The sequence below is a fragment of the Macaca thibetana genome, chromosome 13 (genome assembly GCF_024542745.1).
Source record: "Macaca thibetana thibetana isolate TM-01 chromosome 13, ASM2454274v1, whole genome shotgun sequence".
NCBI classification, from domain to species: domain Eukaryota; kingdom Metazoa; phylum Chordata; class Mammalia; order Primates; family Cercopithecidae; genus Macaca; species Macaca thibetana.
Genome location: NC_065590.1, coordinates 67985448 through 68012636, shown reverse-complemented (window position 1 = coordinate 68012636; position 27189 = coordinate 67985448). Strand labels below are relative to the sequence as shown.

The following is a 27189-nucleotide window of genomic DNA, read 5'->3' as shown; positions in this document are numbered from 1 at the left end:
AAATACATAAAATGAAGTTATTTTCTTAATTTCACAATGTCTTGCAGTTGATGCTGGGTGAATGTGGGTCCCAAATGCTCCCATCTGAAATCCCACAACAGTGCCGTAAAATCTGTGCCTGATCTACTTCTAAGGATGTTTTCGAGTATTCACGAAAATACCTTGGACTACATGCATAAGAACACTACAGAAACCAAAAGAATGAAAAACACAACATTCAGAATGATGAGGAAGGAAGGGGATGGAGATGCCTGAAAGATAACGGTGGGAAACTTAAGACACTTAAATTTGTTGTAGTTTATTCTTTAAACACATGTTATATAAATATTCCTTTGTAACCTTTAACCTTGCAGTTCAGCCTTTAACCTTGTATTACATTTGTTAAAGGTTTTAACAAAGACAATAAAAAAGAAAACCAGTATATAAATCAAGACATTATATGAAATAATTGATTTAAAATGAACAGGGTGTCTAGAGATGGTTGGGATCATTTGGAGCTCAGGTTATTTGGACAGTTCACACCTATCACAGATCATGATTTGCCTTCTCAGAGTTTTTCCCATCCGCACATGGTTCTGACACCAGCACAGCTGGAGTGTGGACACATGCTTTTCCCGGCAGTTTTTTCTTTTATAGGCAGATTCTGGACCATATGGAGCTTTAAAGAGCATAGCCTGAACTTAGGTAACACACACAGGAAGTCAATGTCTTCAGAGGGTAAGAGAGAGAGTCAAGTGGTCATTGATACGTTTTCAAATAAAGGCAAAGACCATTGCAAGAGTAGAGAGATGATCCCTGTGATTTGGAGTTTAATGAGTACAATGGGGATCATTTTGTAAAACAACCACCCGTGTAAAAATATATGTGGTGAAAAAAGCTTTTGATTGATTTGAGTTTTGTTTTACAAGCCGAAAAAATTTTAAAATGCATTTTTGTCAAAATGAATAAGACTACTATAAGTAGTCTTTATGAGAATATAACTATTTAAGGGAAAATTCTCCTAAGGCTCTGACCAACGGATTAAAAGTATGTCGTATCTAAGATACTAAATATACTTTCACTTTAAATTTAACATTAATTTTTGAATAGTTAAGACAAGTAAACATTTAAAGCATTTTTCCTGGCTCATTGTAATGTAGTTTTCATATAGTTTCTTCAATATATGAGATATGGTTTGGCTCTGTGTCCCCACGCAAATCTCATCTCAAATTATAACCCCCATGTGTTGAGAGAGGGAGGTGATTGGATCATGACGGGGGTTCCTCCATGCTGTTCTCATGATAGTAAGGGAATTCTTACAAAATCCGATGGTTTCAAAAGTGGCAGTTTTCCCTTGTGCCCTCACCTCTCCAGCCACCTTGTGAAGAAGGATATGTTTGCTTCCCCTCCTGCCATGATTGTAAGTTTCCTGAGGCCTCCCCAGCCATGCAGGACTGTGAATCAATTAAACCTCTTTCCTTTATAAATTACCCAGTCTCAGGGAAGTTCTTTACAGCAGTGTGAAAACAGACTAATACACTGTGTCAATATGTCACAAGAAGCCAAAACCACAAATATTAAAAAAGAAACAGCCCGGGCATGGTGGCTCCTATGAGTAATTCCAGCATTGGGGAGGCTGAGGTGGGAAGATCACTTGAGTCTCGGAGGTTGAGGCTGTAGTGAGCCATGACCTTGCCACTGCACTCCAGCCTTGGTGATAGAGTGAGATATCATCTCTAAATAAATAAATAAATAAGAAACAACTACCTCTTTAAAGAAAGCAGCAACACAAGTAATAAAATATTCAAGATAGAGCAGTTTACCATATCTTCTGGTTCAGGTATACTGATGCCGTGGAAAAACCGGTTACTTTTAAAGATTGATTGATGTCTTGGGATTAATTTTCCTGTAAAATACAAACCACATAATTCATCATAAATTTGGCAAAGAATAATCAAGTGTTTAAATGGTTAATGCCTGAAGGCCAGGTGTAATCCTGAAGGATTACAGGCTCACACCTGTAATCCCAGCACTTTGAGAGGCCAAGGCAGGTGGATCACTTGACGTCAAGAGTTCGAGACCAGCCTGGTCAACATGGCGAAACCCCGTCTTTACTAAAAATACAAAAATTAGCCGGGCGTGGTGGTCAGTGCCTGTAATCCCAGCTACTCAGGAGGCTGAGGCAGGAGAATCGCTTGATCTTGGGAGGCAGAGGTTGCAGTGAGCTGTGATCATGGCACTGAACTACAGCCTGGGCGACAGAGCAAGACTCCATCTCAAAACAAAAACAAAACAAACAAAAAAGACAAAAAACAGGGTTAATGCCTGAAGTGCAGGTGTGAAAGAAATATTGTGCCTGATTGGTCCCTCCAGAGATGAGAGGAATGGGATTCTGCAGACGTATGCCTTCTCAGGTAAGGGCAGTTCTCCCAAACCAGTCTCTTCGTCACATGTGGTCACCATTCAGCCTCCATCAAAAGGTGAAGACTGGGCGCGTTGGCTCATGCCTGTAGTCCCAGCACTTTGGGAGGCCGGGGGAGGTGGATCACAAGGTCAAGAGCTCGAGACCATCCTGGCCAACATGGTGAAACCCTGTCTCTACTAAAAATACAAAAAATTAGCTGGGCGTGGTGGTGCGCACACCTATAGTCCCAGCTACTTGGGAGGCCGAGGCAGGAGAATCGCTTGAATTTGGGAGGCAGAGGTTGCAGTGAGCCGAGATCGCACCGCTGTACTCCAGCCTGGTGACAGAGTGACAGTCCATCTCAAAAAAAAAAAAAAAAAAAAAAAAAGACAAGGTGAGAGAATGGTTCTACAGTCTTTACACACATTATCTCATTTAATCTCATAAATGAGATTTGATGAGACTTCATCTCATAATCTCAAGACAATAGTTGTTATTTATTTATTTTGAGACAGGGTCTCTCTCTGTTGCCAAAACTGGAGTGCAGTGGCACAATCATGGCTCACTTCAGCCTCGATCTCCCAGTCTCAAGCAATCCTTCACCTCAGCCTCCCGAGTAGCTGGGACTACAGGTATGCGCCATCACGTCCGACCAATTTTTAAAATTTTTTTGTAGATATGGGGTCTGCCTATGTTGTCCAGGTTGGAGTAGTTGCTATTTTAAATCCCTATTGTTCCAATGAGGAAAATGAGGTTCAGAGAAGTGTAATAACTTGTCCAAGATCACACAGTAACCTAACAGATCCAGGATTTAAACTCAGGTCCGTAATGCAAATTTCCAGAATCTTCTCAGGGAATGAATCAGACAAAGTGGGGCCGGTAGTGGTACTCTACCCCACATTTTTCATGCTGCAGAATTTTCCATAATACGTTGGAACTGAACAGGGATCTGTCCAGCAGCCATGCTGCCAGGAGAGCCCGTGGGAAGGAATTAACAAATTCTCATTTTATGTGTAGACGTATCACTTTCTTTGCATCTATGCTGTTGGCATGAAGCTGTGGCTCACTTTTCAGGTTATGCTGACACATAATGAAAGCTCACGAAAGAAACCCTTGGAGTCCCATTCCTATTCTGCACTTACCTGGCTATGCAACTTCAGGCCAATCATGGAAGCTCCCTAAGCCTCTGTTTCCTCATTTATAACATAGGCACAATTAAAAACATTGTAACTTCCTTAACAGGTTTTTCTTAAGACTGAAAAAGATGATGCGTATGAAAGTAATTTGTAAATTCTAAAGTACTATACAAAGAAGATGTGTTAACATTATTCGAAACTTCAGCAGCCACTCCTAATCAGGAAGTAAAATCAGACTCTTAAGCTCTCCGGCAGGGGTCCGCCAAACTATGGCCTGCAGGCCAAATCTGGCCTAGCGCCTGTTTCTGTACGGCTTGTGACCTCAGAATTGGTTTTACATTTTTAAGCAGATTTTTAAAAGTCAAAAAAGATTTTTTGATGTTTTGTTGCATGTGAAAACTAGAAGAAATTAAAATTTCTGTGTCCATAAAGTTCTATGGGAACACAGCTATGCTCATTTGTTGACATGCTGTGTATGGCTGCTTTTGCACTACAATAGCAGAGTTGGGGAATTGCAACAGAGACTGTACAGTCTGCATAACCTAAAATATTTACCATCTAGCTTTTTATGGAAACAATTTGCTGATTCCTGCTCTAGAATAAAGGGGGGAAACCTCTTTTACAGTGGACAGAAATTGCACTTGATCGAATATCTTACACTAGGCTCTCAGCAGCTGACTCATATCCTTATCCCTATCTTAGTCTGATATGGAAAGTAAATGTATAGTTTATTCCACGGCTAATTGACTTTTCCTGGAAAGGGGTCTGAGAGCTCCCTGAGAGGAGTTAGGGTTCTACATGTTTAGAAAAGGATTGGGCTTTGGCTACAACCCAGACCCCAGAGCAACCATCCTAAGTTTAAAGTTTGAAGAAGCAATAAAACTCTTGTTTTTTCTATTTATTTATTTGTGTATGTATGTATTTATTTATTGTAACATATGAATGCTATGAATGCTATAACAGTTCAGCACCTCTGTCGCCATAAAATGCAATTCATACCTAGTGTTCTGATTATCAGATAAAGTTGGTCCACATCTGATTTTCCAGGCCACAGTGGCTGGCCTGTCAGGAGCTCTGCAAAAACGCAACCAACAGCCCATATATCTACTGAAGAACCATACTGAGTATCTCCCACAAGAAGTTCAGGAGCTCGGTACCATCTCGTAGCTACATAATCGGTGTAGGCATCTCCTGGAACTGCAAATGCATCAATCAGATCAGGTAAGTCAATTCTCCCAACATGTGAACTGCTCCCAAGAACACATCAGGCATTCAGCCTTCAATAACCATCAGAGGCCATGATACTCTTAACAGTTAATGCAGTGAGGCACTAAGTGAGGAAACAGTTACTGTGCATTGACATAGTAAATTTGACATTCAAGAGCACTTTAGGTAACTAACATCTATTATTACTCCAAACTGGGGCAGCGGGTGGTGTGGTAGTGATGAGGGGAATGAGAATTTCTAGAGTGTGACTTTAAGTCTAAACTGCATTGTTGGTTTCCATTTTATCATCAGCATGGGGGTTGTTGTGCGTTGAATTGCGTCCCCTCAAAAGATAGGTTGAAGTTCTAATTCTTGGTACTGTGAATGTGACCTTATTTGGAAATAAGGTTTTTGCAGATGTAATTAATTAGTTAAGATGAGGTCATACTAGATTAGGGTGGACTCTAAATCCAATGACTTGAATCCTTACAGGGACACAGAGACACAGAGAATGCCATGTGATACTGGAGGCAGAGACTGGAGTGATGCAGTTGCAAGCACAGGAATGCCAAGGTTTCCCACATCCACCAGCAGCTGGGATAGAGGCCGGGCATGGTGGCTCACGCCTGTCATCCCAGCACTTTGGGAGGCCGAGGTGGGCAGATCACTTGAGGTCAGGAGTTAGAGACCAGCCTGGGCAACATGGCAAAACCCTGTCTTTACTAAAAATACAAACATTAGCCAGGCATGGTGGTGTGTGCTTGTCGTCCTAGCTACTTGGGAAGCTGAGGCAGGAGAATCACTTGAACTTGTGGAGGCTGCAGTGAGGCGTGATCGCGCCACTGCACTCCAGCCTGGGCGATAGAGTAAGACTCTGACTCACACATATACAAAAAAGAAGCTAGGATAGAGACATGGAAGGGTCCTCTCCTAGAGCCTTCAGAGGGGATGTGGCTCTGCTGAAACCTTGATGGCAGATGTCTGGCCTCCAGAATTGTGAGAAAATAGATTTCTGTTGTTTTCAGCCACTCAGATTGTGGTAATGTATCATGGCAGCCCCAGGAAACTAATGCAGCACTAGACAATTGCATAAATTAATTTTTCTATCCAAATGTGTTACTTAGGACCCATGGTGACAAAGACCTCAATTTGACTCCTTGTACTATGTATATGAGTCCTCTGTGGTATGTGATAGACAGATGACAGAGAGCTGGGTGCACCCTCACTGCCCAGCCCTGCCCTATGCCACAGGTGTGGACTGCCTGGACCCAAGACACCTGCCTCCAAGTGGATGGAAGCCAATCCCAGAATCATCACATGACCCTGAACGATAAGGAGCCCTACACATGCATTACAGAGGAGGAACAATTGGAAAGCAGCCCGGCTTGCAGAGATGAGGTAATGCGCAATTCTCCTTAGTAAAGTCGTTGGGTAGCCCCAAAGATGCTGCCACAAAAGGCAGCTCAGAAAATAGCGGCTGCAGCTCTGGTCAGAGAACAGTCCTCATAGGAGTGGGAAAAGGAAATAATCTTACTTGCTCATTGCTCTTTTATAAAATTATATAAACTTTTAAAGGATAAAAATTAATAAATACCGTAATGGAAATTTGCAAAATGGAGAATAAGAAGGAAAATAACAACCACTAGCAATTGTCACTATTCACAGGCTATGTCAGCTGTTTTATTTGTTTGGAACATTTTTCAACTTAAAAGTCATATATGCTCACTGCAGAGAATATGAAAAAATACATAAGAAAACAGAAAGAAGGTAAATAAACCCAAGTTTTACTACCCAAAGGTACCTTGTGTTAATCTTTTGGTGTATTTTGTTTGAGTCTTTTTCTTATTTACAGCATAGTTTTGAGTGCTTTTGTGGAGGCAGGGTGATGCTGTCCCCCAGGCTAAAATGCAGTGAAACAATCATAGCTCACTGCAGCTTTGAACTCCTGGGCTCACGTGATCTTCCTGCCTCAGCCTCCTGAGTAGCTGGGACTATAGGGGCTTGAAACTATGCCTGGCTAATTTAAAAAAAAAAAAATTAAAAAAAAAATTTTTTTTTTATTTTTATAGATGGAGGTCTCACTACGTTGCTCAGGCCGGTACAAGTACTTTTGATCATACTACATATAAAATTTTGTGTCCTGATTTTTTTCATTGAATTCTATGCATTTATCATGTTGTTATAAACTCTTCCTAAACTTGAGTTTAATGGCCACGTAACAGCTTACCAAGTGCATACGCCAGGATTTACTTTACCTTCCCCAAATTGTCCAACATTTTGTCACTACAAATAACACCACATTATTTTTCAATCATCCCTGCACAAAACTTTTTCTGTATTTAGAATTATTTCAAGGCCAGGCACACTAGCTGACGCCTATAACCTCAGCACTTTGGGAGGCCAAGGCAGGCGGATTGTGTGAGCCCAGGAGTTTGAGGCCAGCCAGAGCAACATGGTGAAATCTTGTCTCTACAAAAATAAAAATAAAAAAAATCAACCAGGCATAGTAGCACGCACCTGTGGTCCCAGCTACATGGGAGGTTGAGGCAGGAGGATAGCTTGAGCCTAGGAGGTTGAGGCTGCAGTGAGCTATGATCATATCACTGCCCTCCAGCCTGGGCTACAGAGCAAGACTCCATCTCTTTAAAAAAAAAAAAAAAAAAAAATGGAGCTGGGCTTGGTGGCTCATGCCTGTAGTCCCGGCACTTTGGGAGGCTGAAGGGGATGGATCACTTGAGCCTAGGTATTCGAGACCAGTCTGGGCAAAATGGCAAAATCTCTCTCTCTAAAAAAAAAAAAAAAAAAATTATTCCTTTAGAATGATTTTCTATGAGTGGAATTATTAGATTGAGAGGTGTAAACATCACTTATAAAATTATTATTATTATTTTTGAGAAGGAGTTTCGCTCTTGTTGCCCAGGCTGGAGTTCAATGGCATGATCTCAGCTCACCACAACCTCCATCTCCCGGGTACATGCGACTCTCCTGCCTCAGCCTCCCTAGTAGCTGGGATTACAGACATGCGTCATCATGCCCAGCTAATTTTGTATTTTTAGTAGAGATGGGGTTTCTCTATGCGAGTCAGGCTGGTCTCAAACTCCTGACCTCAGGTGATCCGCCTGCCTTGGCCTCCCAAAGTGCTGGGATTACAGGCGTGGGCCACAGTGCCCATTTATAAAATTATTAAAGAAATTTATGTTCTTTGTAGAAAACTTGGAAAATACAAAAAAGCATAAAGAAGAAAATAAAAATATCACCTACCACCCAGACAGAAACCAAGTTAACCTGGGGAATAGAACTGGGATCAGTCTGTATGTGCAGCTATGTGTTCTTTTTCATTTAGCCCCATGTTGTGAGCTAGAGCATTTCTCATGTCATTAAAATCCTTTAAAAATATATTTTTACAGTATTAAGTCAGATAAATTCTTTAGCCATTTCTGTATTTCTGAATGACTGGGTTCCTCTTAATTTATTTCTCAGTAATAAATGGTTCTACAGTGAATATTATGTTGTATTATTTTGGGGGGTAGTATCTTGGATTATGAGAGATTCCTAAAAGCGAAATTAAAGATACAAAGGGCACTTACTGCTTTCTCAAGGATTTGTTCAAAATTGTGTTCCCACTAAAAACAATCTTGTGAGCTCTGTGTAGTTATTGTTTGAAAAATCTGGCTGGGCATGGGGGCTCACACCTGTAATCCCAGCACTTTGGGAGACTGAGGTGGGAGGATCACTTGAGGCCAGAAGTTCGAGATCAGCCTGGGACCCATGGTGAAACCCTGTCTCTACCAAAAATACAAAATTTAGCCCTGTGTGGTGGTATACATCTGTCGTCCCAGCTACTCGGGAGGCTGAGGTGGGAAGATTGCTTGAGCCTTGGAGGTGGAGGTTTCAATGAGCTGAGATCACGCCACTGCACTCCAGCCTGGGTGACAGAGTGAGACTCTGTCTCAAAAACAAACAAACAAACAAAAAATACTCTGCCAGCTTCATTGGTGAAGAGTAGTATTTTAATGTGCATTTATTTGATATCAGTGAAGATGAAGACTATTTCATGTTTTTAGCCTTTTCTTTCATCTGTGAACTGTCGATATCTTGCTAATTTTTCTACTCAGAGCTTTTGTGGTTTTTTTTTAAACCAATTTATATAAGCTCTTATCTATCAACCTATTACCAATTTTGAAATATTCTCTCCTTTGGTTATTGACTTTAAAATTTTTACCTCTCTGTGTATATCTATACATCTATATATAGGAGGAGCTTACATTTATTTTGTGGTAAAATATACATAATATAACATTTACCACTTAACCATTTAAGATTGTACAATTCAGTGGCATGAAGTACATTCAGTGTTGCGCAACCATCACCACCATGCACTTCCAAAATTTTCCCATCACCCCAGCCTGAAACTCTGTATCCTTTAAACAATAGCTCCCCATTCTCCCTTCCCCTAGTCCTGATAACCACTATTCTTTTTTCTGTCTCCATGAATTTGACTATTCTAGGTAGAGCATGTAAATAGAATCATATGATATTTGTCCTTTTCTGTCTGTCTTATTTCGCTTGGCTTAATGTTTTCAAGGTGCATCCATGTCGTAGCATATATCAGAATTTCATTTCTTTTTAAGACTGAGTAAGATTTCATTATATGTATATACTACATTTTGTTTATCCACTCATCCTTGATGGACATTTGGGTTGTTTCCACCTTTTGTCATTGTGAATAATCCTACTATAAGCATTGGCATACAAATATCTTCAAGTCCCTGCTGTCAGTTTTTTGGGGGTATGTACCTAGAAGTGGAATTGCTGGATCATACAGTGATTCTATGTTTAATTTTTTGAAGAACTGCCATACTGCTTTCCACAGCAGCTGCACCATGGTACATTCCCACTAGCAATGCATGAGGGCTCTAATTTCTTCACATCTTTACCAACACTTGTTATTTTGTTCTGTGTGTTTTTAAAAAATAAGAATCATCCTAATGGATGTGAAGTGGTATCTCATTGTGGTTTTGATTTGCCTATCCCTAATGATTACCTTAAACATCTTTCATGTACTTATTGGCCATTTGTATATCTTTTTTTTTTACTTTTTATTTTTTACATTTTTAATTTATTTTCTTTTTGAGACAGGGTCTTGCTCTCTTGCCCAGGCTGGAGTGTAGTGGTGCGATCTCGGCTCACTGCAACCTCTGTCTCCTGGGTTCAAGCTACTCTCATGCCTCAGACTCCTGAGTTAGCTGGGATTACAGGTGTGAGCCACTGCGCCCTGCCTTATATATCTGCTTTAAAGAAATGTCTATTCTGATGGTTTCTGAGGAAAATGGCGGTAGGAGGCAGGACTAACTTGCAGCTACGACTGGGACAGACAGAGCAGCGTGTGGAGACTGACATCATGAACTTTTGCTCCAAGAACTACCACAGGAACGTACCAGGAAAGCCGAGAGAATCCACAGACCCTTTGAAGACGGTGGATTACCGCTGCAGGCTCTGTGGGACAGCCAAGGAGCTCCAAAGACAAAGGTCATATTCTCCTGGGAGCTCTATGGCCCCACCCACTGCCTGATCCACCCTATGCTACCGCAGCTGATGTGCTCTTGAGAGCACCACCTCCTGGCTGGAGGTCAACCAACATAAACTAGTGCGCTTAACAAAAATAGAGCCAAGTCAACCAACATAAAACCAGTGTGCTTAACAAAAACACAACCAAGGACCCTCACGGAGTCCGCTTCACTCCCCTGCTACCTCTACCAGAGCACGGGCTGGTATCCATGGCTGAAAGACCTGACAATGGATCACATCACAGGACTCTTTGCAGACACTTAGTACCAGCCCAGAGCCTGGTAGCTTCTCTGGGTGGCTAGATCCAGAAGAGAAATAACAATCAATGCAGTTCAGCTCTCAGGAAACCCTGTCCCTAGGGGAAAGGGGAGAGCACCACATCAAGGGAGCACCCCATAGGACAGAAGAATCTGAACAGCAGCCCTCAAGTCCCAGATCTTACCTCTGACATAGTCTACCCAAATGAGAAGAAACCAGGAAAACAATTCCAGTAACATGATGACAAAACAAGGTTCTTTTTTTTTTTGAGGCAGAATCTTGCTCTGTTGCCTAGGCTGGAGTGCAGTGGTGTGATCTTGGCTCACTGCAACCTCTGCTTCCTGGGTACAAGTGATTCTCCTGCCTCAGCCTCCTGAGTACCTGGGACTACAGGTATGTGCTGCCATGCCCAGCTAAGTTTTGAATTTTTAGTACAGATGAAGTTTCACCATGTTGGCCAGGCTGCTCTTAAACTCCTGACCTCAGGTATCTGCTCGCCTTGGCCTCCCAAAGTGTTAAGATTACAGGCGTAAGCCACTGTGCCTGGCCCAAAACAAGGTTCTTTAACACTTCCAAAAGATCACACTAGCTCACCAGCAATGGATCCAAGCCAAGAGATAATCTCTGATTTGACAGAAAAAGAATTCAGAAGGTCAACTATTAAGCCAATCAAGGAGGCAACAGAGAAAGATGAAGTCCAACCTAAAGAAATAAAAAAAATGATACAGGATATGAGTGGAAAAATCTTCAGTGAAATAGAGAGCATAAATAAAAAAACAATCACAACTTCTGGAAATCAAGGACACACTTAGAGAAATGCAAAATGCACTGGAAAGTCTCAGCAACAGAATTGCACAAGTTCAAGAAAGAACTTCAGAGTTTGAAGACAAGGCATTCAAACTAACCCAATCTGACAAAGACAAAGAAATAAGAACTAAAAAAATGAACAAAGCCTCCAAGAAGATTGGTATTATGTTTAATGATGAAACCTAAGAATAATTGGTGTTCCCAAGGAAGAAGGGAAATCTAAAAGTTTGGAAAACATATTTGAGGGAATAATTGAGGAAAACTTCCCTGGCCTCACTAGAGATCTAGACATCCAAATACTTCTTGCTCAAAGAACACCTGGGAAATTTATTGCAAAAAGATCATCACCTAGGCACGTAGGCATCAGGTTATCTAAAGTCAAGACGAAGGAAAGAATATTAAGAACTCTGAGGCAAAAACATCAGGTACTATAAAGGAAAACCTATCAGACTAACAGCAGATTTCTCAGTAGAAACCCTACAGGCCAGAAAGGATTGAGGTCCTATCTTTAGCCTCCTTAAACAAAACAATTATCAGCCAAGAATTTTGTATCTAGTGAAACTAAGCTTCATAAATGAAGGAAAGATACAGTCTTTTTCAGACAAAGAAATGCTGAGAGAATTTGCCACTGCCAAGCCAGCACTAGAGGAACTGTTAAAAGGAGCTCTAAATCTTGAAACAAATGTTTGAAATACACTAAAATAGAAACTCCTTAAAGCATAAATCTCACAGGACCTATAAAACAGCAACACAATGAAAAAAACCCAGGGTATTCAGGCAACAAGTAGCATGATGAATAGAATAGTACCTCACATCTCAATACTGATGTTGGATATAAATGGCCTAAATGGTCCACTTAAAAGATACAGAATGGCAGAGTGGATAAAAATTCACCAACCAAGTATCTGCTGTCTTCATGAGACTCATCTGACACACAAGGACTCACATAAGCTTAAGGTAAAGGAGGGAAAATAGGTATTCCCTGCAAATGGATACCAAAAGTGAGCAGGAGTAGCTATTCTCATATCAGACAAAACAGACTTTAAAGCAACAGCAGTTAAAAAAGACAAAGAGAGACATTATATAATGATAATAAAAAAAATTGTCCAACAGGTAAATATCACAATCCTAAATATATATGCACCTAACATTGGAGCTCCCAAATTTATAAAACAATTACTACTAGACCTAAGAAATGAGATAGTAACACAATAATAGTGGGGGATTTCAATACTCACTGACAACACTAGACAGGTCATTAAGACAGAAAGTCAACAAAGAAACAATGGACTTAAACTATACCCTACAACAAATGGACTTAACAGATATTTACAGAATATTCTACCCAACAACTGCAGAATATACATTCTGTTCATCAGCACATGGAACATCTGCCAAGATAGACCATATAATAGGCCACAAAACAAAAAAATTAAAGAAAATTGAAATTATAGCAAGAACTCTCTCAGACTACAGTGGAACAGAATTGGAAATCAACTCCAAAAGGAATTCTCAAAACTATGCAAATACATGGAAATTAAATGACCTGCTCCTGAATGATTGTTGAGTCAACAATGAAATCAAGATGGAAATTTTAAAATTATTTGAACTGAACAATAATAGGACACAACCTATCAAAACCTCTGGTATACAGCAAAGGCAATGCTAAGAGGAAAGTTTATAGCATTAAATGCCTACATCAAAAAGTCTGAAAGAGCACAAATAGACAATCTAAGGTCACACCTCAAGGAGCTAGAGAAACAGGAAAAAAACAAACCTAAACCCAGCAGAAGAAAAGAAATAACCAAGATCAGAGCAGAAGTAAATGATATTGAAACAACAACAACAAAAAACCCTAAAAAAGATAAATGAAACAAAAATCTGGTTCTTTGAAAAGATAAATAAAATTGATAGGCCGTTAGCAAGATTAACCAATAAAAGAAGAGAGAAGATCAAAGTAAGCTCAATTAGAAACGAAACAGGAGATATTACAACTGATACCACAGAAATACAAAAGATCACTCAAGGCTCCTATGAATACCTTTACACACATAAACTAGAAAACCTAGAGGAGGATGGATAAATTCCTGGAAATATACAACCCTCCTAGATTAAACCAGGAAGAAATAGAACCTCTGAACAGACCAATAACAAGCAGCGAGATTGAAATGATAATTAAAAAGTTACCAATGAAACAAAAGTCCAAGACCAGAGAGATTCACAGCTAAATTCTATCAGACATTCAAAGAAAAATTGGTACCAATCCTACTGACACTATTCCAAAATATAGAGAAAGGGAATCCTCTCTAAATAATTCTATGAAGCCAGTATCACCCTAATAACAAAACCAGGAAAGGACATAACAAAAAAAGAAAACTACAGACCAATGTCCGTGATGAACATAGATGCAAAAATCCTCAACAAAATACTAGCTAACCAAATCCAACAGCATACCAAAAAGATAATCCGCCATGATCAAGTGGGTTTTGTACCAGGGATGCAGGGATGGTTTAACATCTGCAAGTCAATAAATGCGATACACCACATAAACATAATTAAAAACAAAAATCACAAGGTCATCTCAATAGATGCAGAAAAAGCATTTGACAAAATTCAGCGTTGCTTTATGATGAAAACCCTCAGCAAAATCAGCATAGAAGGGACATACCTTAAGGTAATAAAAGTCATTGAGGACAAACCCACAGTCAACATTATACTGAATAGGGAAAAGTTGAAAGCATTTCCCCTGAGCACTGGAACAAGATAAGGGGATGCCCACTTTCACCACTCCTATTCAACATAGTACTGGAAATCCTAGCCAGAGCAATCAGACAAGAGAAAAAAATAAAAGGCATCTAAATTGGTAAAGAGGAAGTCAAACTTTTGCTGTTGGCTGATGACATGATCATAAACCTAGAAAACCCTTAAGACTCATTCAAAAAGCTCCTAGAACTGGTAAATGAATTCAGCAAAATTTTAGGATAACAAAATTAATGTACACAAATTAGTAGCCCTGCTATACACCAACAACAACCAAGCTGAGAATCAAACCAAGAACTCAACCCCTTTTATAATAGCTGCAAAAAACAAAATACTTAGGAATATACTTAACCAAGGAGGTGAAAAACCTCTACAAGGAAAACTACAAAACATTGCTGAAAGAAATCATAGATGACACAAACAAATGGAAACACCTCCTATGCTCATGGATGGGTAGAATCAATATTGTGAAGATGACCATACTGCCAAAAGCAACCTACAAATCCAACATAATTCCTATCAAAATACCCCCATCATTCTTCACAGAACTAGAAAAAACAATCCTAAAATTCATATGGAACCAAAAAAAGAGCCTGCATAGCCAAAGCAAGACTAAACAAAAAGAACAAATCTGGAGGGATTACCCTACCTGACTTAAAACTATACTATAAGGCCATAGTTATCAAAGCAGTATGGTATTGGTATCAAGACAAGCATATAGACCAATGGAACAGAATAGAGAACCCAGAAATAAAGCCAAATACTTATAGTCAAATGATCTTTGACAAAGCAAACAAAAACATAAAGTGATGAAAGGACACTGTATTAAACAAATGGTGCTGGTATAATTGGCAAGCCACATGTAGAAGAATGAAACTGGATCCTCACCTCTCACCTATACAAAAATCATCTCAAGATGGATCAAAGACTTAAATCTAAGACCTGAAACCATAAAAATTCTAGAAGATAACACTGGCTTAGGCAAAGACTTCTCATGACCAAGAACCCAAAAGCAAATGCAACAAAAACAAAGACAAATACATGGAACTTAAACTAAAAAGCTTCTGCACAACAAAAGAAATAATCAGCAGAGTAAACAGACAACCCACAGAGTGGGAGAAAATCTTCACAATCTATACATCCAACAGAGGACTAATATCCAGAATCTACAAGGAACTCAAACAAATCAGCAAGAAAAAAACAAATAATACCATCAAAAAAGTGGGCTAAGGACATGAATAGACAGTTCTCAAAAGAAGATATACAAATGGCCAACAAAAACATGAAAAAAATGCTCAACATCACTAATTATTAGGGAAATGCAAATCAAAACCATAATATGATACCACCTTACTCCTGCAAGAATGGCCATAACCAAAAAAAAACAAAAATAAAAAACAAAAAACAAAACAAAACTATAGATGTTGGCATGGATGTGGTGAAAAGGGAACACTTTTATACTTTGGAGGGAATCTAAATTAGTACAATCACTATGAAAAACTGTGGAGATTTCTTAAAGAACTAAAAGTAGATCTACCATTTGATCCAGCAGCCCCACACCTGGGTATCTACCAATAGGAAAAGAAGTCATTATATAAAAAATATACTTGCACACGCATGTTTATAGCAGCACACTTGCAACTGAAAAAATACGGAACCAGCCCAAATGACCATCAATCAACAAGCAGATAAAGAAAATGTGGTATATATATATACCACAGAATACTACTCAGTCATACAAAGGAACAAAATAATGGCATTTGCAGCAACCTGGATGGAATTGGAGACCATTATTCTAAGTGAAATAACTCAGGAATAGAAAACCAAACATCTATGTTCTAATAAGTGGGAGCTAAGCTACAAGGACACAAAGGCATAAGAATAATACAATGGACTTTGGGGACTCAGGGGAAAGGGTGTGGGGGGCGGTGAGGGATAAAAGACTACACATTGGGCACAGTGTACACTGCTTAGGTGGTGGGTGAGCCAAAATCCCAGATATCACCACCGAAAAAATTATTCACATAGCCAGGCGTGGTGGCTAACACCTGTAATCCCAGCACTTTGGGAGGCCGAGGCAGGCAGATGACGAGCTCAGAAGTTCAAGACAAGCCTGGCCAACATTGAGAAAACCCATCTCTACCAAAAATAAAAAAAAATAACCTGGGTGTGGTGGCGTGTTCCTGAAGTTACAGCTACTCAGGAGGCTGAGACAGTAGAATTGCCTGAACCCAGGAAGTGGAGTTTGCGGTGAGCCGAGATCTCACCATGGCACTCCAGCCTAGGCAACAAGGCAAGACTCTGGACTCTGTCTCAAACAAAACAAAACAAAACATAACAAAACAAAACGAACTTTTTCATGTAACCAAACACCACCTGTTCCCCAAAAACCTATTGAAATAAAACAACAAAAAAGAAATGTCTATTCAAGTCCTTTGGCCACTTTCAAATTAGTTTTTGTTATTGAGTTATAGTTCTGAACATTCTGGATATTAATTCTTTATTAGGTATAAATCTGCTAATATTTTCTCCCTTTCCATGGGTTGCTTTTCATTCTGTTTATAGTGTCCTTTGATGCACAGAAGTTTTTAATTTTGATGAAGTGCAATTTCTCTATTTTTCCTTTTGTGGCTTGTGCTTGTGGTGTCACCTTCAAGAAATCACTGTTAAATCCAATGTCATGAGGCATTTGGTCTATGTTTTCTTCTAAGAGTTTTACAGCTTTCTTTCTTTTTCTTTCTTTCTTTCTTTTCTTTTTTTTCTTTTTTTGAAATCTGCAAGTCTGTTTTATTTCCATTAGAAAAATATTATCCATATTAAATTTTGGTCCACTTTCTTCTCCTTGACCTCAAATTTAAACACTTAAATTTTACTCAAGTAGAAGCAGAATCACATACCTGACATGAAAACTAAATCATTCACATCATTAGTTTGAATTAGATATGTTCTTGATTATTTCTCAGGAATAATTACTCTTCTTTCCTACCTGTTATTTCTCTTTTATTTATTGAGTAACTATGTAATGGGTATCTCTTTCCTATATTCAGTAATACAGGTGTAATTTAAAACAGTAACTGGATTCCTTCTCTAATCTTCAGTTCATGTTTAACTCTCCCTATTATATGGTATTTCCATAATAACTTCAGATATTTTCATCAAGCTCACACTGTCATCAATTGTGGAAATTAAAAGGTTAATTAAGATGTTACATCAGTTGTAGATATTAAAATGTTGACAATTCCGGACTACAAAGCACTGGCCCACTTATAGTGATGCTGTTGTCAGCGGTGCTTGGACAGCTACTGCTTCACTTTCAATTTGGCTACCTTTGGGCAAAGCAGCAACTTGGTAAGCAGCTCTAGCAGGAAAATTACTCTTGAAATACTGTTTGTAGACTTCATTGACAGCATTGAAGTCGTTTATGTCAGCCAGAAGAACAGCTGTTTTCACCACATTAGTGAAGTCATAGCCTGCAGCTTTCAGAATTTCACCCATGTTTTTAAGAGCTTGTTTAGCTTCTTCTGCTATCCCTCCTGACACAAGCTGTCCACTTGAAGGGTCCATGCCTATCTGTCTTGAAATGTAAATGGTCCTGTTGACTAACACAGCTTGACTGTAGGGTCCAATGGCCCCTGGAGCTTTTGCGGTGCTGATCACCCTTTTGATCAAGGATGACATGGCTAAGTCTTCCCTCTTGCAGCCCCTTCAGGAGAAGAAGCCCCAGCGCCTCTCCTACAGCTTTATTTCTGATGTTTACGTTGGTGATTCATTTTGGTGAGTATAATGTAAGGTAAAGGTCCAACTTCCTTCTTTTGCATGTGGATATCCAATAGGAGCTTACATTTTTATGTGGATGTCTATTGAGCCACTGTTAGCATTTTATCACATAATGGGACCCCCTCCTTTGCCTTTCTCATTATAAATGGCCAACAATGACCCCAGCAATGACTCATACCAGTACTTAGAAGACTTAAGCTGTAACCAGTGCCTGAGCTCATGTCTTGTGGAGGTTTAAGCCAGCACTAACAAGTTGGCAGTGCCTTGTATTACCACTTTGCTTATAATAATATGGCAAAAGGTATCATTATTGGAATTGCCACAGTGGGTTCACCATTCAGACTTCTGGATGTGTTCATGCAGTCAAAATTTCTGAGACAGATGACCCTAATATTGAACTCAGTTCTAAGGTTCTTCATTCAGACAAGAATGACTATGTTTGCTACAGGAAAACTCAGTAGGAAAGCTGACTTGCATATTCAGCACAGAAATGCAAAGGAAAATGAAAAAGGAAGGGAAAAAAAGAATGCATATTCATGAAAAATTAAAAATATTTATATTTTCAGCAGTATTGCCAGTTTAAGAAGCTTTGCCAGCCCATGGAGAAAAATCCCTAAAAGGAACAATTGTGAGGTAACTTTCATATGAAATGCTGCTCTTATGTTCTTAATGCTTGTAATGGCATATCTGTGTAGGTTTTTTCACTTATTTTTGTGACTAAATTGGGTATTTTGGTGGTATATAATGGATTTCCAGGAAAAAAACCCCAAATCTATGACACCGGATCTATACCATGCATTGGATGACTAACATTCACTTAATTTCCTAAATTGAGGGTCATATATATTTCAGTAATTTTTTTCTATGTATTTCCTGTATAGTTGAGATCATACTGTATACATACGCTTTCACTTTTCTTTTTCTCTTACCGTGTCTTAAACATTTTCCGATGCCACTGAAACTCTGTAAACATCCCTGCTAATGGCAGCCCAGCATTTCCTGATACTGATGCACCATGGTACTATGTGCAGCGTTCGTAACTCGGTAGTTTTCCAGTGTTTGTCTATTTCCCTTTTCAGCCCCATGGCACAGGGACCAATTATCATTAGGATCCTATTATCTTTACCACAAAGCACAGCAACCTCAGAAAGCCTTGATCGGTTTTTGTTTTTGCCCAACCCTTCCACATGCATTGCCAAGTCACTCGTGTTTGGGTGCCGTCAGGATACCGATTATGTCCACACCCAGACTGCGAGGTTTATGTTGCTAATACATCTATTTGTCTGTTGCAAAGTTCTAGATTGAGGGAGAAACAATTATTTGTCTCCCTTTCCCTTCAGTTCCTCCTTGCCTGGAATGATCTCCTTTTTCTTAGCACTGTCTCTGAATCGTCTCTTTAATTTTCAGTTTACTCTTCTAGTCTCACCAGCTCCATGAAGTTTTTTTCAACCACTCTCGCCCACATTAATATCTCCCTCCAGGGAACCGTCTGCACCTTCACTTTAGTACTTTATTGCCAATCATCTTGTATTATTCTTTGTTTCTTTTACTGTAGATTATAAGTGCATGAAGAGCAGAAATGCTTTTAGAATTCTTTTCCTTTCCTATGAGGTAAAGCACAGAAAGGTGACATCCAATAAATTCTAGATGAATGGAGCAGAGTTGAAGTGCAAACGAATGTACTGACTAAAAGGCTAAAGTGAGATTTTCCTTTTTTAATAACAACAATACAATATTTGGCACATGTCCAATATCCAAAGTAAGAATTTAAACCATGTCATTTTATCATCATCTGAACTGGATATTAGTAAAAAAAAATTGCTACTTACTCAGAATTCGTGCAAACCCAAAGTCACAAATCTTGATTATTCCTTGTTTAGTTATTAGAATATTTTCAGGTTTTACATCTCTGTGAATACACTGTAAGATCATTATTTGATTATTTTTCTGAACCACCAAAATGACAAAGAATAAACATTAACTACTAGTTTAATAGATACACAGCCTATGAGATAAAAACAAATGTGGGCTTCCTTCACTTTTCTAAAAGAACTTAAATTGGCAGTTTTTCACTTGTAACTCTTGTCATACCCAAATTAAAACATTTATTAAAATATTGTTTTATTATTGAAATAATTAAAATTATAATTGTATGTGAAAACCGTCTCTTTTTTTTTTAAAGAAGGGATTATCAGGCTAGGCGTGGTGGCTATGTCCATAATCCCAGCACTTTGAGAGGCTGAGGCAGGAGGATAACTTGAAGCCAGGAGTTTGAGACCACCCTGGGCAATGCACTGAGACCCTGTCTCTACAAAAAAGTTAAAAAATTAGCCAGGCGTGGTGGCATGCACTTGTGGTCCTAGCTACTCAGGAGGCTGAGGCTGAAGGATCATTTGAGCCTGGAAGGTTGAGGCTGCAGTGAGCTATGATCACACTGCACAGAGCCTGAGCAACTGAGCTAGACCCTGTCTCAAAAACAAATAAATAAAAATAAAAAATTAAATTCAAGAAGAGAGTATCATACAATTCTTTCACTTTTTGCTGGTCCCTGTTTAAACTGTATGAGGTAAAACCTTAAATGAGATTAGACTCAGAGTACCTCTAATAACTGCTGCCACCCAAGAGTCACAATTAAGGTTGAAAAACTTGCAGATTTGAGAAATTAGAAAAACATTTAAATGATAACAAAAAGCAAAATTCACTTATAATTAGAATGACCATATTATTTACATCCAAATCAGGAGACTTCCAAGTGTGAAGGAGGGGCCTATTAATAATCATGCCAGGACAATAGGCACAAACCAGGACTGCCTGGGTGAGCTGGGGCGCACAATCCCCCACTTAGCAGAGATTCCGAAGCATTCCTCGTCAGGAGATGGGCATCATTTCCACATCCTCACCACGGAGCTATCCTGGAACGATCAGCAACACTCCTGAGATGGCCCACGATGTTGTCAGAATCCCTACTGGGAAAGTGGGACCTGTGGCACGCTGACCTCACTCGCTCTGTCGCCCAGGCTGGAGTGCAGTGGCGCGATCTTGGCTCACTGCAAGCTCCGCATCCTGGATTAAAGCGATTCTCCTGCCTCAGCCTCCCGAGTAGCTGGGACTACGGGTGTGTCCCGAGTAGCTAGACAGGCGCTCACCACCATGCCCGGCTAATTTTGTATTTTTAGTAGAGACGGGTTTCACCATCTTGTTGTCCAGTCTGGTCTTGAATTACTGAGCTCAAGTGATCTGCCCACCTCTGCCTCCCAAAGTGCCGGGATTACAGGCGTGAGCCACCGCGCCTGGACCCCGCTATGCTTTCATATGCAGCGGCCTTACAATTTGCTGCCGAATCATAATGACCCTGAATGAAGCAGATGCTCCTCGCCGGACAAGAGCGGCCCGGCTAGGGGCCTGGGTGAGGGCAGGCTGAGTAAGCCCGCGCGCGCATGGGCATTCCAGAAATGGGTTTCCATGTTGCGGAGGTGCTGTGAGAAAACAGCTCAGACCTTACCCTTCAGAACTTCCCGTTTATCCACGCTCCCAAAAAAGAAAATGGATGAAAATAATATCGATCTCCATCACTGGGCCCTCACAGGGAACTCTGTACTTTTCAAAGCACTTTCAATTCAAAGCATGAATTATTTCATCCTTGCAACAATCCTGTGATTGCAAGTGGCCGCTGACAGAGTACATGAATTGAGTTTCACAATAATCAACTCCTTCTGCCTCCCTCTGTACTACGCTGTCAGGCCCTTTAAGCATTTTTGTCAATTTGACAATTCTGAAATGGTTGTCTTTGGTTCTCTAATAGCTATCTAGGAAGAGAAAAAGAGCTGAGCCCTAAATTCATTTTAGGTTGCAGAAATGACACTGGTAGCAGGAGCTTGTTCCTATTTAGTCTCAATTACTGTCAACTGCTTCGTAATTTGTATGAAGAGCAGTTAGAAGAAACTTTTTTAGGTCTCTTAAAAGTACTAAGGCCTTAGACACTAATTAGAAAAAACACATAGGCCGGGCATGGTTGCTGATGCCTGTAATCCTTGCACTTCGGGAGGCCAAGTTGGGCGGATCGCTTGAGCCCAGGAGTTTGATACCAGCCTGGGCCCAATGGTGAAAGTCAGTCTCCACAAAAAATACAAAAATTAGCCAGGTGTGTGGTGTGCGCCTTTAGTCCCAGCTACACAAGAGGCTGAGATGGGAGGATGGCTTGTGCCCAGGAGGTGGAGGTTGCAGTGAGCCAAGATGGCACCACTACACTCTAGCCTGTCTGACAGAGTGAGACCCTGCCTCAAAAAAAAAAAAAAAAAAAAAATTGTTGGAATATAAATGAACATAGTTTTGATATCCTACCTTTTAAGCAACACACTTAAGAAATTTAGACTAACACTCTGAGTCAGTAACACTCACTTATAGTTGGTGATTACATTAGAACAGGTTACGTCCTTTAAATGAGTTTGCATCAAATTCTAGAATTTCTAGACTATGTGTAGCATTACCAAGTAAATGGATTTACATCGATATCTGTCCATTGGCCTATACATATGTTTTCTGGATCTAATCCATGTGAAATTTATAGCACTTATTTTTCAACCAAATATACAAAAGGAAATGAAGTATTGACATATCCCAAAGAAACAGGAACATTTATTGGTATAGGAGCAGGTAGGAGAAGTTACTGATAAAGAGTGAGAGGATACTGAAGAAATTTAAAAGGGAGTAAAAATAATTGGAACCTGGCTGGGTGCGGTGGTTCATGCCTGTAATCCCAGCACTTTGGGAGGCTGAGGCAGGCAGATCACCTGAGGTCAGGAGTTCGAGACCAGCCTGGCCAACATGGTGAAACCCTGTCTCTACTAAACATACAAAAATTAGCCAGGCGTGGTTGTGGATGCCTGTAATCCCAGCTACTCGGGGGGCTGACGCAGGAGAATCGCTTGAACCTGGGAGGTGGAGGTTGCAGTGAGCTGCAGTTGTGCCACTGGACCCCAGCCTGGGTGACATAGCAAGACTCTGTCTCAAAATAAATAAATAAAAATTAAAAAATAAAATTAAAAAATAAATAATTGGAACCATAAGAAACAGGGCATGGGGGAGAAGAAGATGCTTAGAAATAAAGCATTCACCTACTCCACTGCAAAGCCACACTCAATGCAAACTCTCTGCAATGCCTCTTGCAATCAGCTTATTTTCCCTCAAAGAACAAGAAGCATGCAAGTCTCTGTTAATAAAATAATTTTAATAAATTGAGTTTTATACACAGCTTTTTAAAATTATTTATTTATTTATTTTTTTGAGACGGAGTCGCTCTTTGTTAACCAGGCTGGAGTGCAGTGGCATGATCTCGGCTCACTGCAACCTCTGCCTCCCGGGTTCAAGTGATTCTCCTGCCTGTCAGCCTCCTGAGTCGCTGAGATTACAGTCGCCCACCACCACACCTGGCTAATTTTTTGTATTTTTTAGTAGAGATGGGGTTTCGCCATGTTGGCCAGGCTGGTCTTGAACTCCTGACCTCAGGTGATCCACCTGCCTCAGCCTCCCAAAGTGCTGGGATTACAGGCATGAGACACCACGCTCGGCCTTGTACACAGCTTTTAGCAACATTGCTCAGGTTCGGTTGTTGTGGCTGATGGGCAATCTTTTTTTTTGGCTCACAAGCGAGCCAAAAGAGATATCTATGGTATTTTAAAACTGACTTTTAACTTTAAAATCATCTCTGCAAACTTGCACACCAGAAATTGCTTCTTAAATAGCCTGATAAAAACAATAAATAGGTTTTTTTTTATTATCTGATAAATTTATTCTCTTGGAGCCTTAGGCATGGATGCTCATACAGCAAGGAGAGAAAAGGGACCCCCTCCTCAACAACCAAAACATAAGGATCAACAAGATGCTGATGGAGGTTGCAGCCTGGCCTGCTCCTATCTCAGAAGTCATTTTTGCCAGCTGGGCATGGTGGCTCATGCCTGTAATCCTAGCTCTTTGGGAGGCCAAGGTGGGAGGATCGCCTGAGGTCAGGGGTTTGAGACCACCCTGGGCAACACAATGAAACTATCACTACCAAAAAAAAAAAAATTTTTTTTTAATTAGCCATGCATGGTGGCATGTGTAGTCCCAGTTCCTTGGGAGGCTAAGGTGAAAGGATTGTTTGAGCATGGGAGGCTGAGGTTGCAGTGAGCCGTGAAGGTGCCACTGCATTCTAGCCTGGGCAACAGACCAAGATCCTGTCTCAGGAAAAAAAAAAAAAAAAATTCATTTTTGCCATTTTGAGATGAAGCCCCTTTCCCCTTTTTCTCTAATCAATACAGCAAATATATAAAAATCCATGGGATCATTATGGTGTTAAATGGATCACTTTGGTTACCTCACTCTGGTGATATTATAGGGTAAAACAGAACCAAATGAGTAGGTATTTTCTTAAGTCCTGCGCTTCTCCAAATTTAATGTGCACATGAACCACCTGGAGCTCTGGTTAAAATGCAGACTCTGATTCAGCAGGTCTGTAGAGGACTTCAGAGTCAGCATTTCTAACAAGCTCCCAGGTGATCTCTATGAACCATAGTTGGAGTAGCAAGGCCTGAATCCTTTGGTACTTTAACCTTCAGTGTCCTGCTTAGGATCTCGACTCTGGAGATGATAAGGTACACATGGTCTCTACAGGTTGAAAGCTGTGAGTCGTCAGCAACACCACTGGGTCAGATTGCCTTTTCTATCCTTTGAGACTATCATGGGAGTTCCTTTAAAAATAAGGAGAGTATGAAGGTTTTAGTTGTATTATTGTGACAGCTTTATATATGGCTTAGATTTTTTTTCTTTGCATGCATGTTAATTATAGATAAATAAAAAGACAGATACACAAAGGCTTACCATAAGAAAATGAGAAGGAATTTCCATCTTGGAGGATGCAAATTTGTCTGAAAAATTATCTTTTTTTTGAGACAGAGTCTTGCTCTGTCACCCAGGCTGGAGGGCAGTGGCCTGATCTTAGCTCACTGTAACTGCTGCCTCCCGAGTTCAAGTGATTCTTCCACCTCAGCATCCCGAGTAGTAACTGGGATTACAGGCATGCATTACCATGCCCGGAAAATTTTTGTATTTTTAGTAGAGAGAGGGTTTCACCATGTTGGCCAGGCTGGTCTTGAACTCCTCACCTCAGGTAATCTGCCCACCTCAACCTCCCAAAGTCCTGGGATTACAGGCATGAACCACCATGCCTGGCCTGAAAAAGTATTTGTTTTTAATAGAGGCCATATATTATCAATCAGAAGTTTTCGGTGTTTTAAAGCTTCGGGTATAGAATGTCTTGTTCCAAGCGCAGAAATGATGGCAGTTGCATTGGTCTACAAAAATGTTTGGGTCCACTGGAAATAGTCACAATCAGTTAGGCAGTTTGGGTTGACTGACTGACTGACTCATTCAACCAACCAACCATTGATCCATCCATCCATCCATCCAGTTATTAAATAAATATTTATTGAGCACCCTTTATATAAAAATATCCAATTTAGGTATTAAAGAGATACAAAGATAAAGCAGCCACAGACATTGCATTCAAGCTTATAACCAAGTACCCGGAAAGTGTCTGGTTATGTAGGGATAAACACTTGTGGTAAGTGGTATTTTTAGAAATCATTTTAACTACCCATAAAACTCCTGCAGCAACTTTGATACCTCCTATAGCATGGTGGAAAGCAACAGAGATAAGGATTCCATTTGGCATCATCTTTATTAAGTATCAGAAAGCATAATTTGCATCATGAAAAATAGGTTTACATAGTTTGTGAAAAATATCCCTCTACATTAATAGAAAATAAAAGCTTTTGATTTAACCTAATAAAAACTTCACTGACTTTCCTAAAAGTAAAGAAAGCTTCCCCTCCATACTGAAATGTATTCCCATGATCTTATACTTTCTTTTTCAGCAATCCTAGACTGCTATGATAGACATTCTGCTGGCATCAAAACTGACCATATGGTACTCTGCATCATTGCCTCAGCACTGTCTCTGTCTAGGCACCAACTCAAAAGGGCTAGATATATTTTTTAAAAGCTATCACTGGCTGAGTGCAGTGGTTCACACCTGTAATCCTCGCACTTTGGGCAGCCAAGGCAGGAGTTTGAGGCCAGCCTGGGCAAGATCGTGAGACCCCCATCTCTATAGAAACAAAAATTGGCTGACTGTAGTGGCATGTGCCTGTAGTCCCAGCTACTCAGGGAGGCTGAAGTGGGAGAATCACTTGAGCTCAGGAGTTTGAGGCCCAAGTGCGCTATGATCACGCCACTGTACTCCAGCCTGGGCAACGAAGTGAGACTGTCGCAAAAATATAATGATATAGAGCAAAGGTACCAGGAGCCAACTTGAAGAAGCTCTCATTGGCCTAAGATGGGAAAATCTGAGCACCGGAGAGACCAATAACAGCAAAGAATTGAAAACACCACAATACAAAATTTGTGTTTATAATGGTGCTCCAGCCACCTCTCCCCAAAACTTGTCACGGTTGCTAAGATACCAGCTCATCACCCTGAGTGTTGATAAATAAAAGTAGCCAGAATCCATGAGGGTGAGTTCTTTTCCATACAATTCCAATTATTAAATGCAGAAGGAATAACAATTAGAAAATCACTGTCATGAAATACTAGATGCAGACAATAATCATCACTGGATGCTAAAACCACCAGGGAAACAACGTTGACAGGGAAAATGATAACGAGGGGACCAAACGAATACCTCCTGAGCCCACTCATCAATTTTAACATTCTCGAAAGTGGGACAAGTGGATGCTATGCACTCATGATGGGGATGCGACAGGAAGTGTACAGCACCACATAGGAGGCGTTCTTATCTAAAAGAAAGCTGAACCTGAATATGATCAAGCCTCTAGATATAAACTCCAATTTACAGGAAATACAAGTGAAAGAACAAGTTAAGTTACGTACAGGAAACAGCCAAAATTATTTCTCTAACATAGTCGTATTCAAAGTGTGGTTCTTGAACCAGCAGCTTCAGTAGCATCTGGGAAAAATAGGAGACATGCACATTCTTGGGGCCCTGCCTCAGACCTACTGAATCAGAAACTCTGGGGACGGGGCCCAGGAAGCTGTGTTTTCACAAGCCCTCCTAGTGATTTTGATGCATGCCCAAGCTTGAGAACTACGGCTATAAAAGATTCATGAACTTTTTTTTTTTTTTGAGACAGTCTCACTCTGTCGCCCAGGCCGGAGTGCAGTGGTGTAATCTTGGCTCACTGCAAGCTCCGCCTCCCGGGTTCATGCCATTCTCCTGCCTCAGCCTCCCTAGTAGCTGGG

The 27189-nt window shown here is 40.2% G+C and overlaps 2 protein-coding genes across 2 annotated transcripts in view; both read right to left on the bottom strand.

The window, feature by feature from the left end:
• Positions 1–27189, bottom strand: part of CDKL4 (cyclin dependent kinase like 4) — a 56592-nt gene that overhangs the window by 9909 nt on the left and 19494 nt on the right. Inside the window, exons 4-6 of the mRNA XM_050753391.1 lie at positions 19725–19815; positions 4519–4716; positions 1803–1885 (exon numbers count right to left, since the gene is read on the bottom strand). Of these exons, the coding sequence (XP_050609348.1) occupies positions 1803–1885; positions 4519–4716; positions 19725–19815 (372 nt within the window). The remainder of the gene's footprint in view (positions 1–1802; positions 1886–4518; positions 4717–19724; positions 19816–27189) is intronic.
• On the bottom strand, positions 4645–19423 carry LOC126933575 (2-iminobutanoate/2-iminopropanoate deaminase-like). The gene is made up of 2 exons (XM_050753409.1): positions 16282–19423; positions 4645–4716 (listed from the first exon to the last, which is right to left on the bottom strand). Exon 1 carries the CDS (start codon positions 17794–17796, stop codon positions 17383–17385), a length of 414 nt encoding a protein of 137 aa, XP_050609366.1. The 5' UTR covers positions 17797–19423; the 3' UTR covers positions 4645–4716; positions 16282–17382.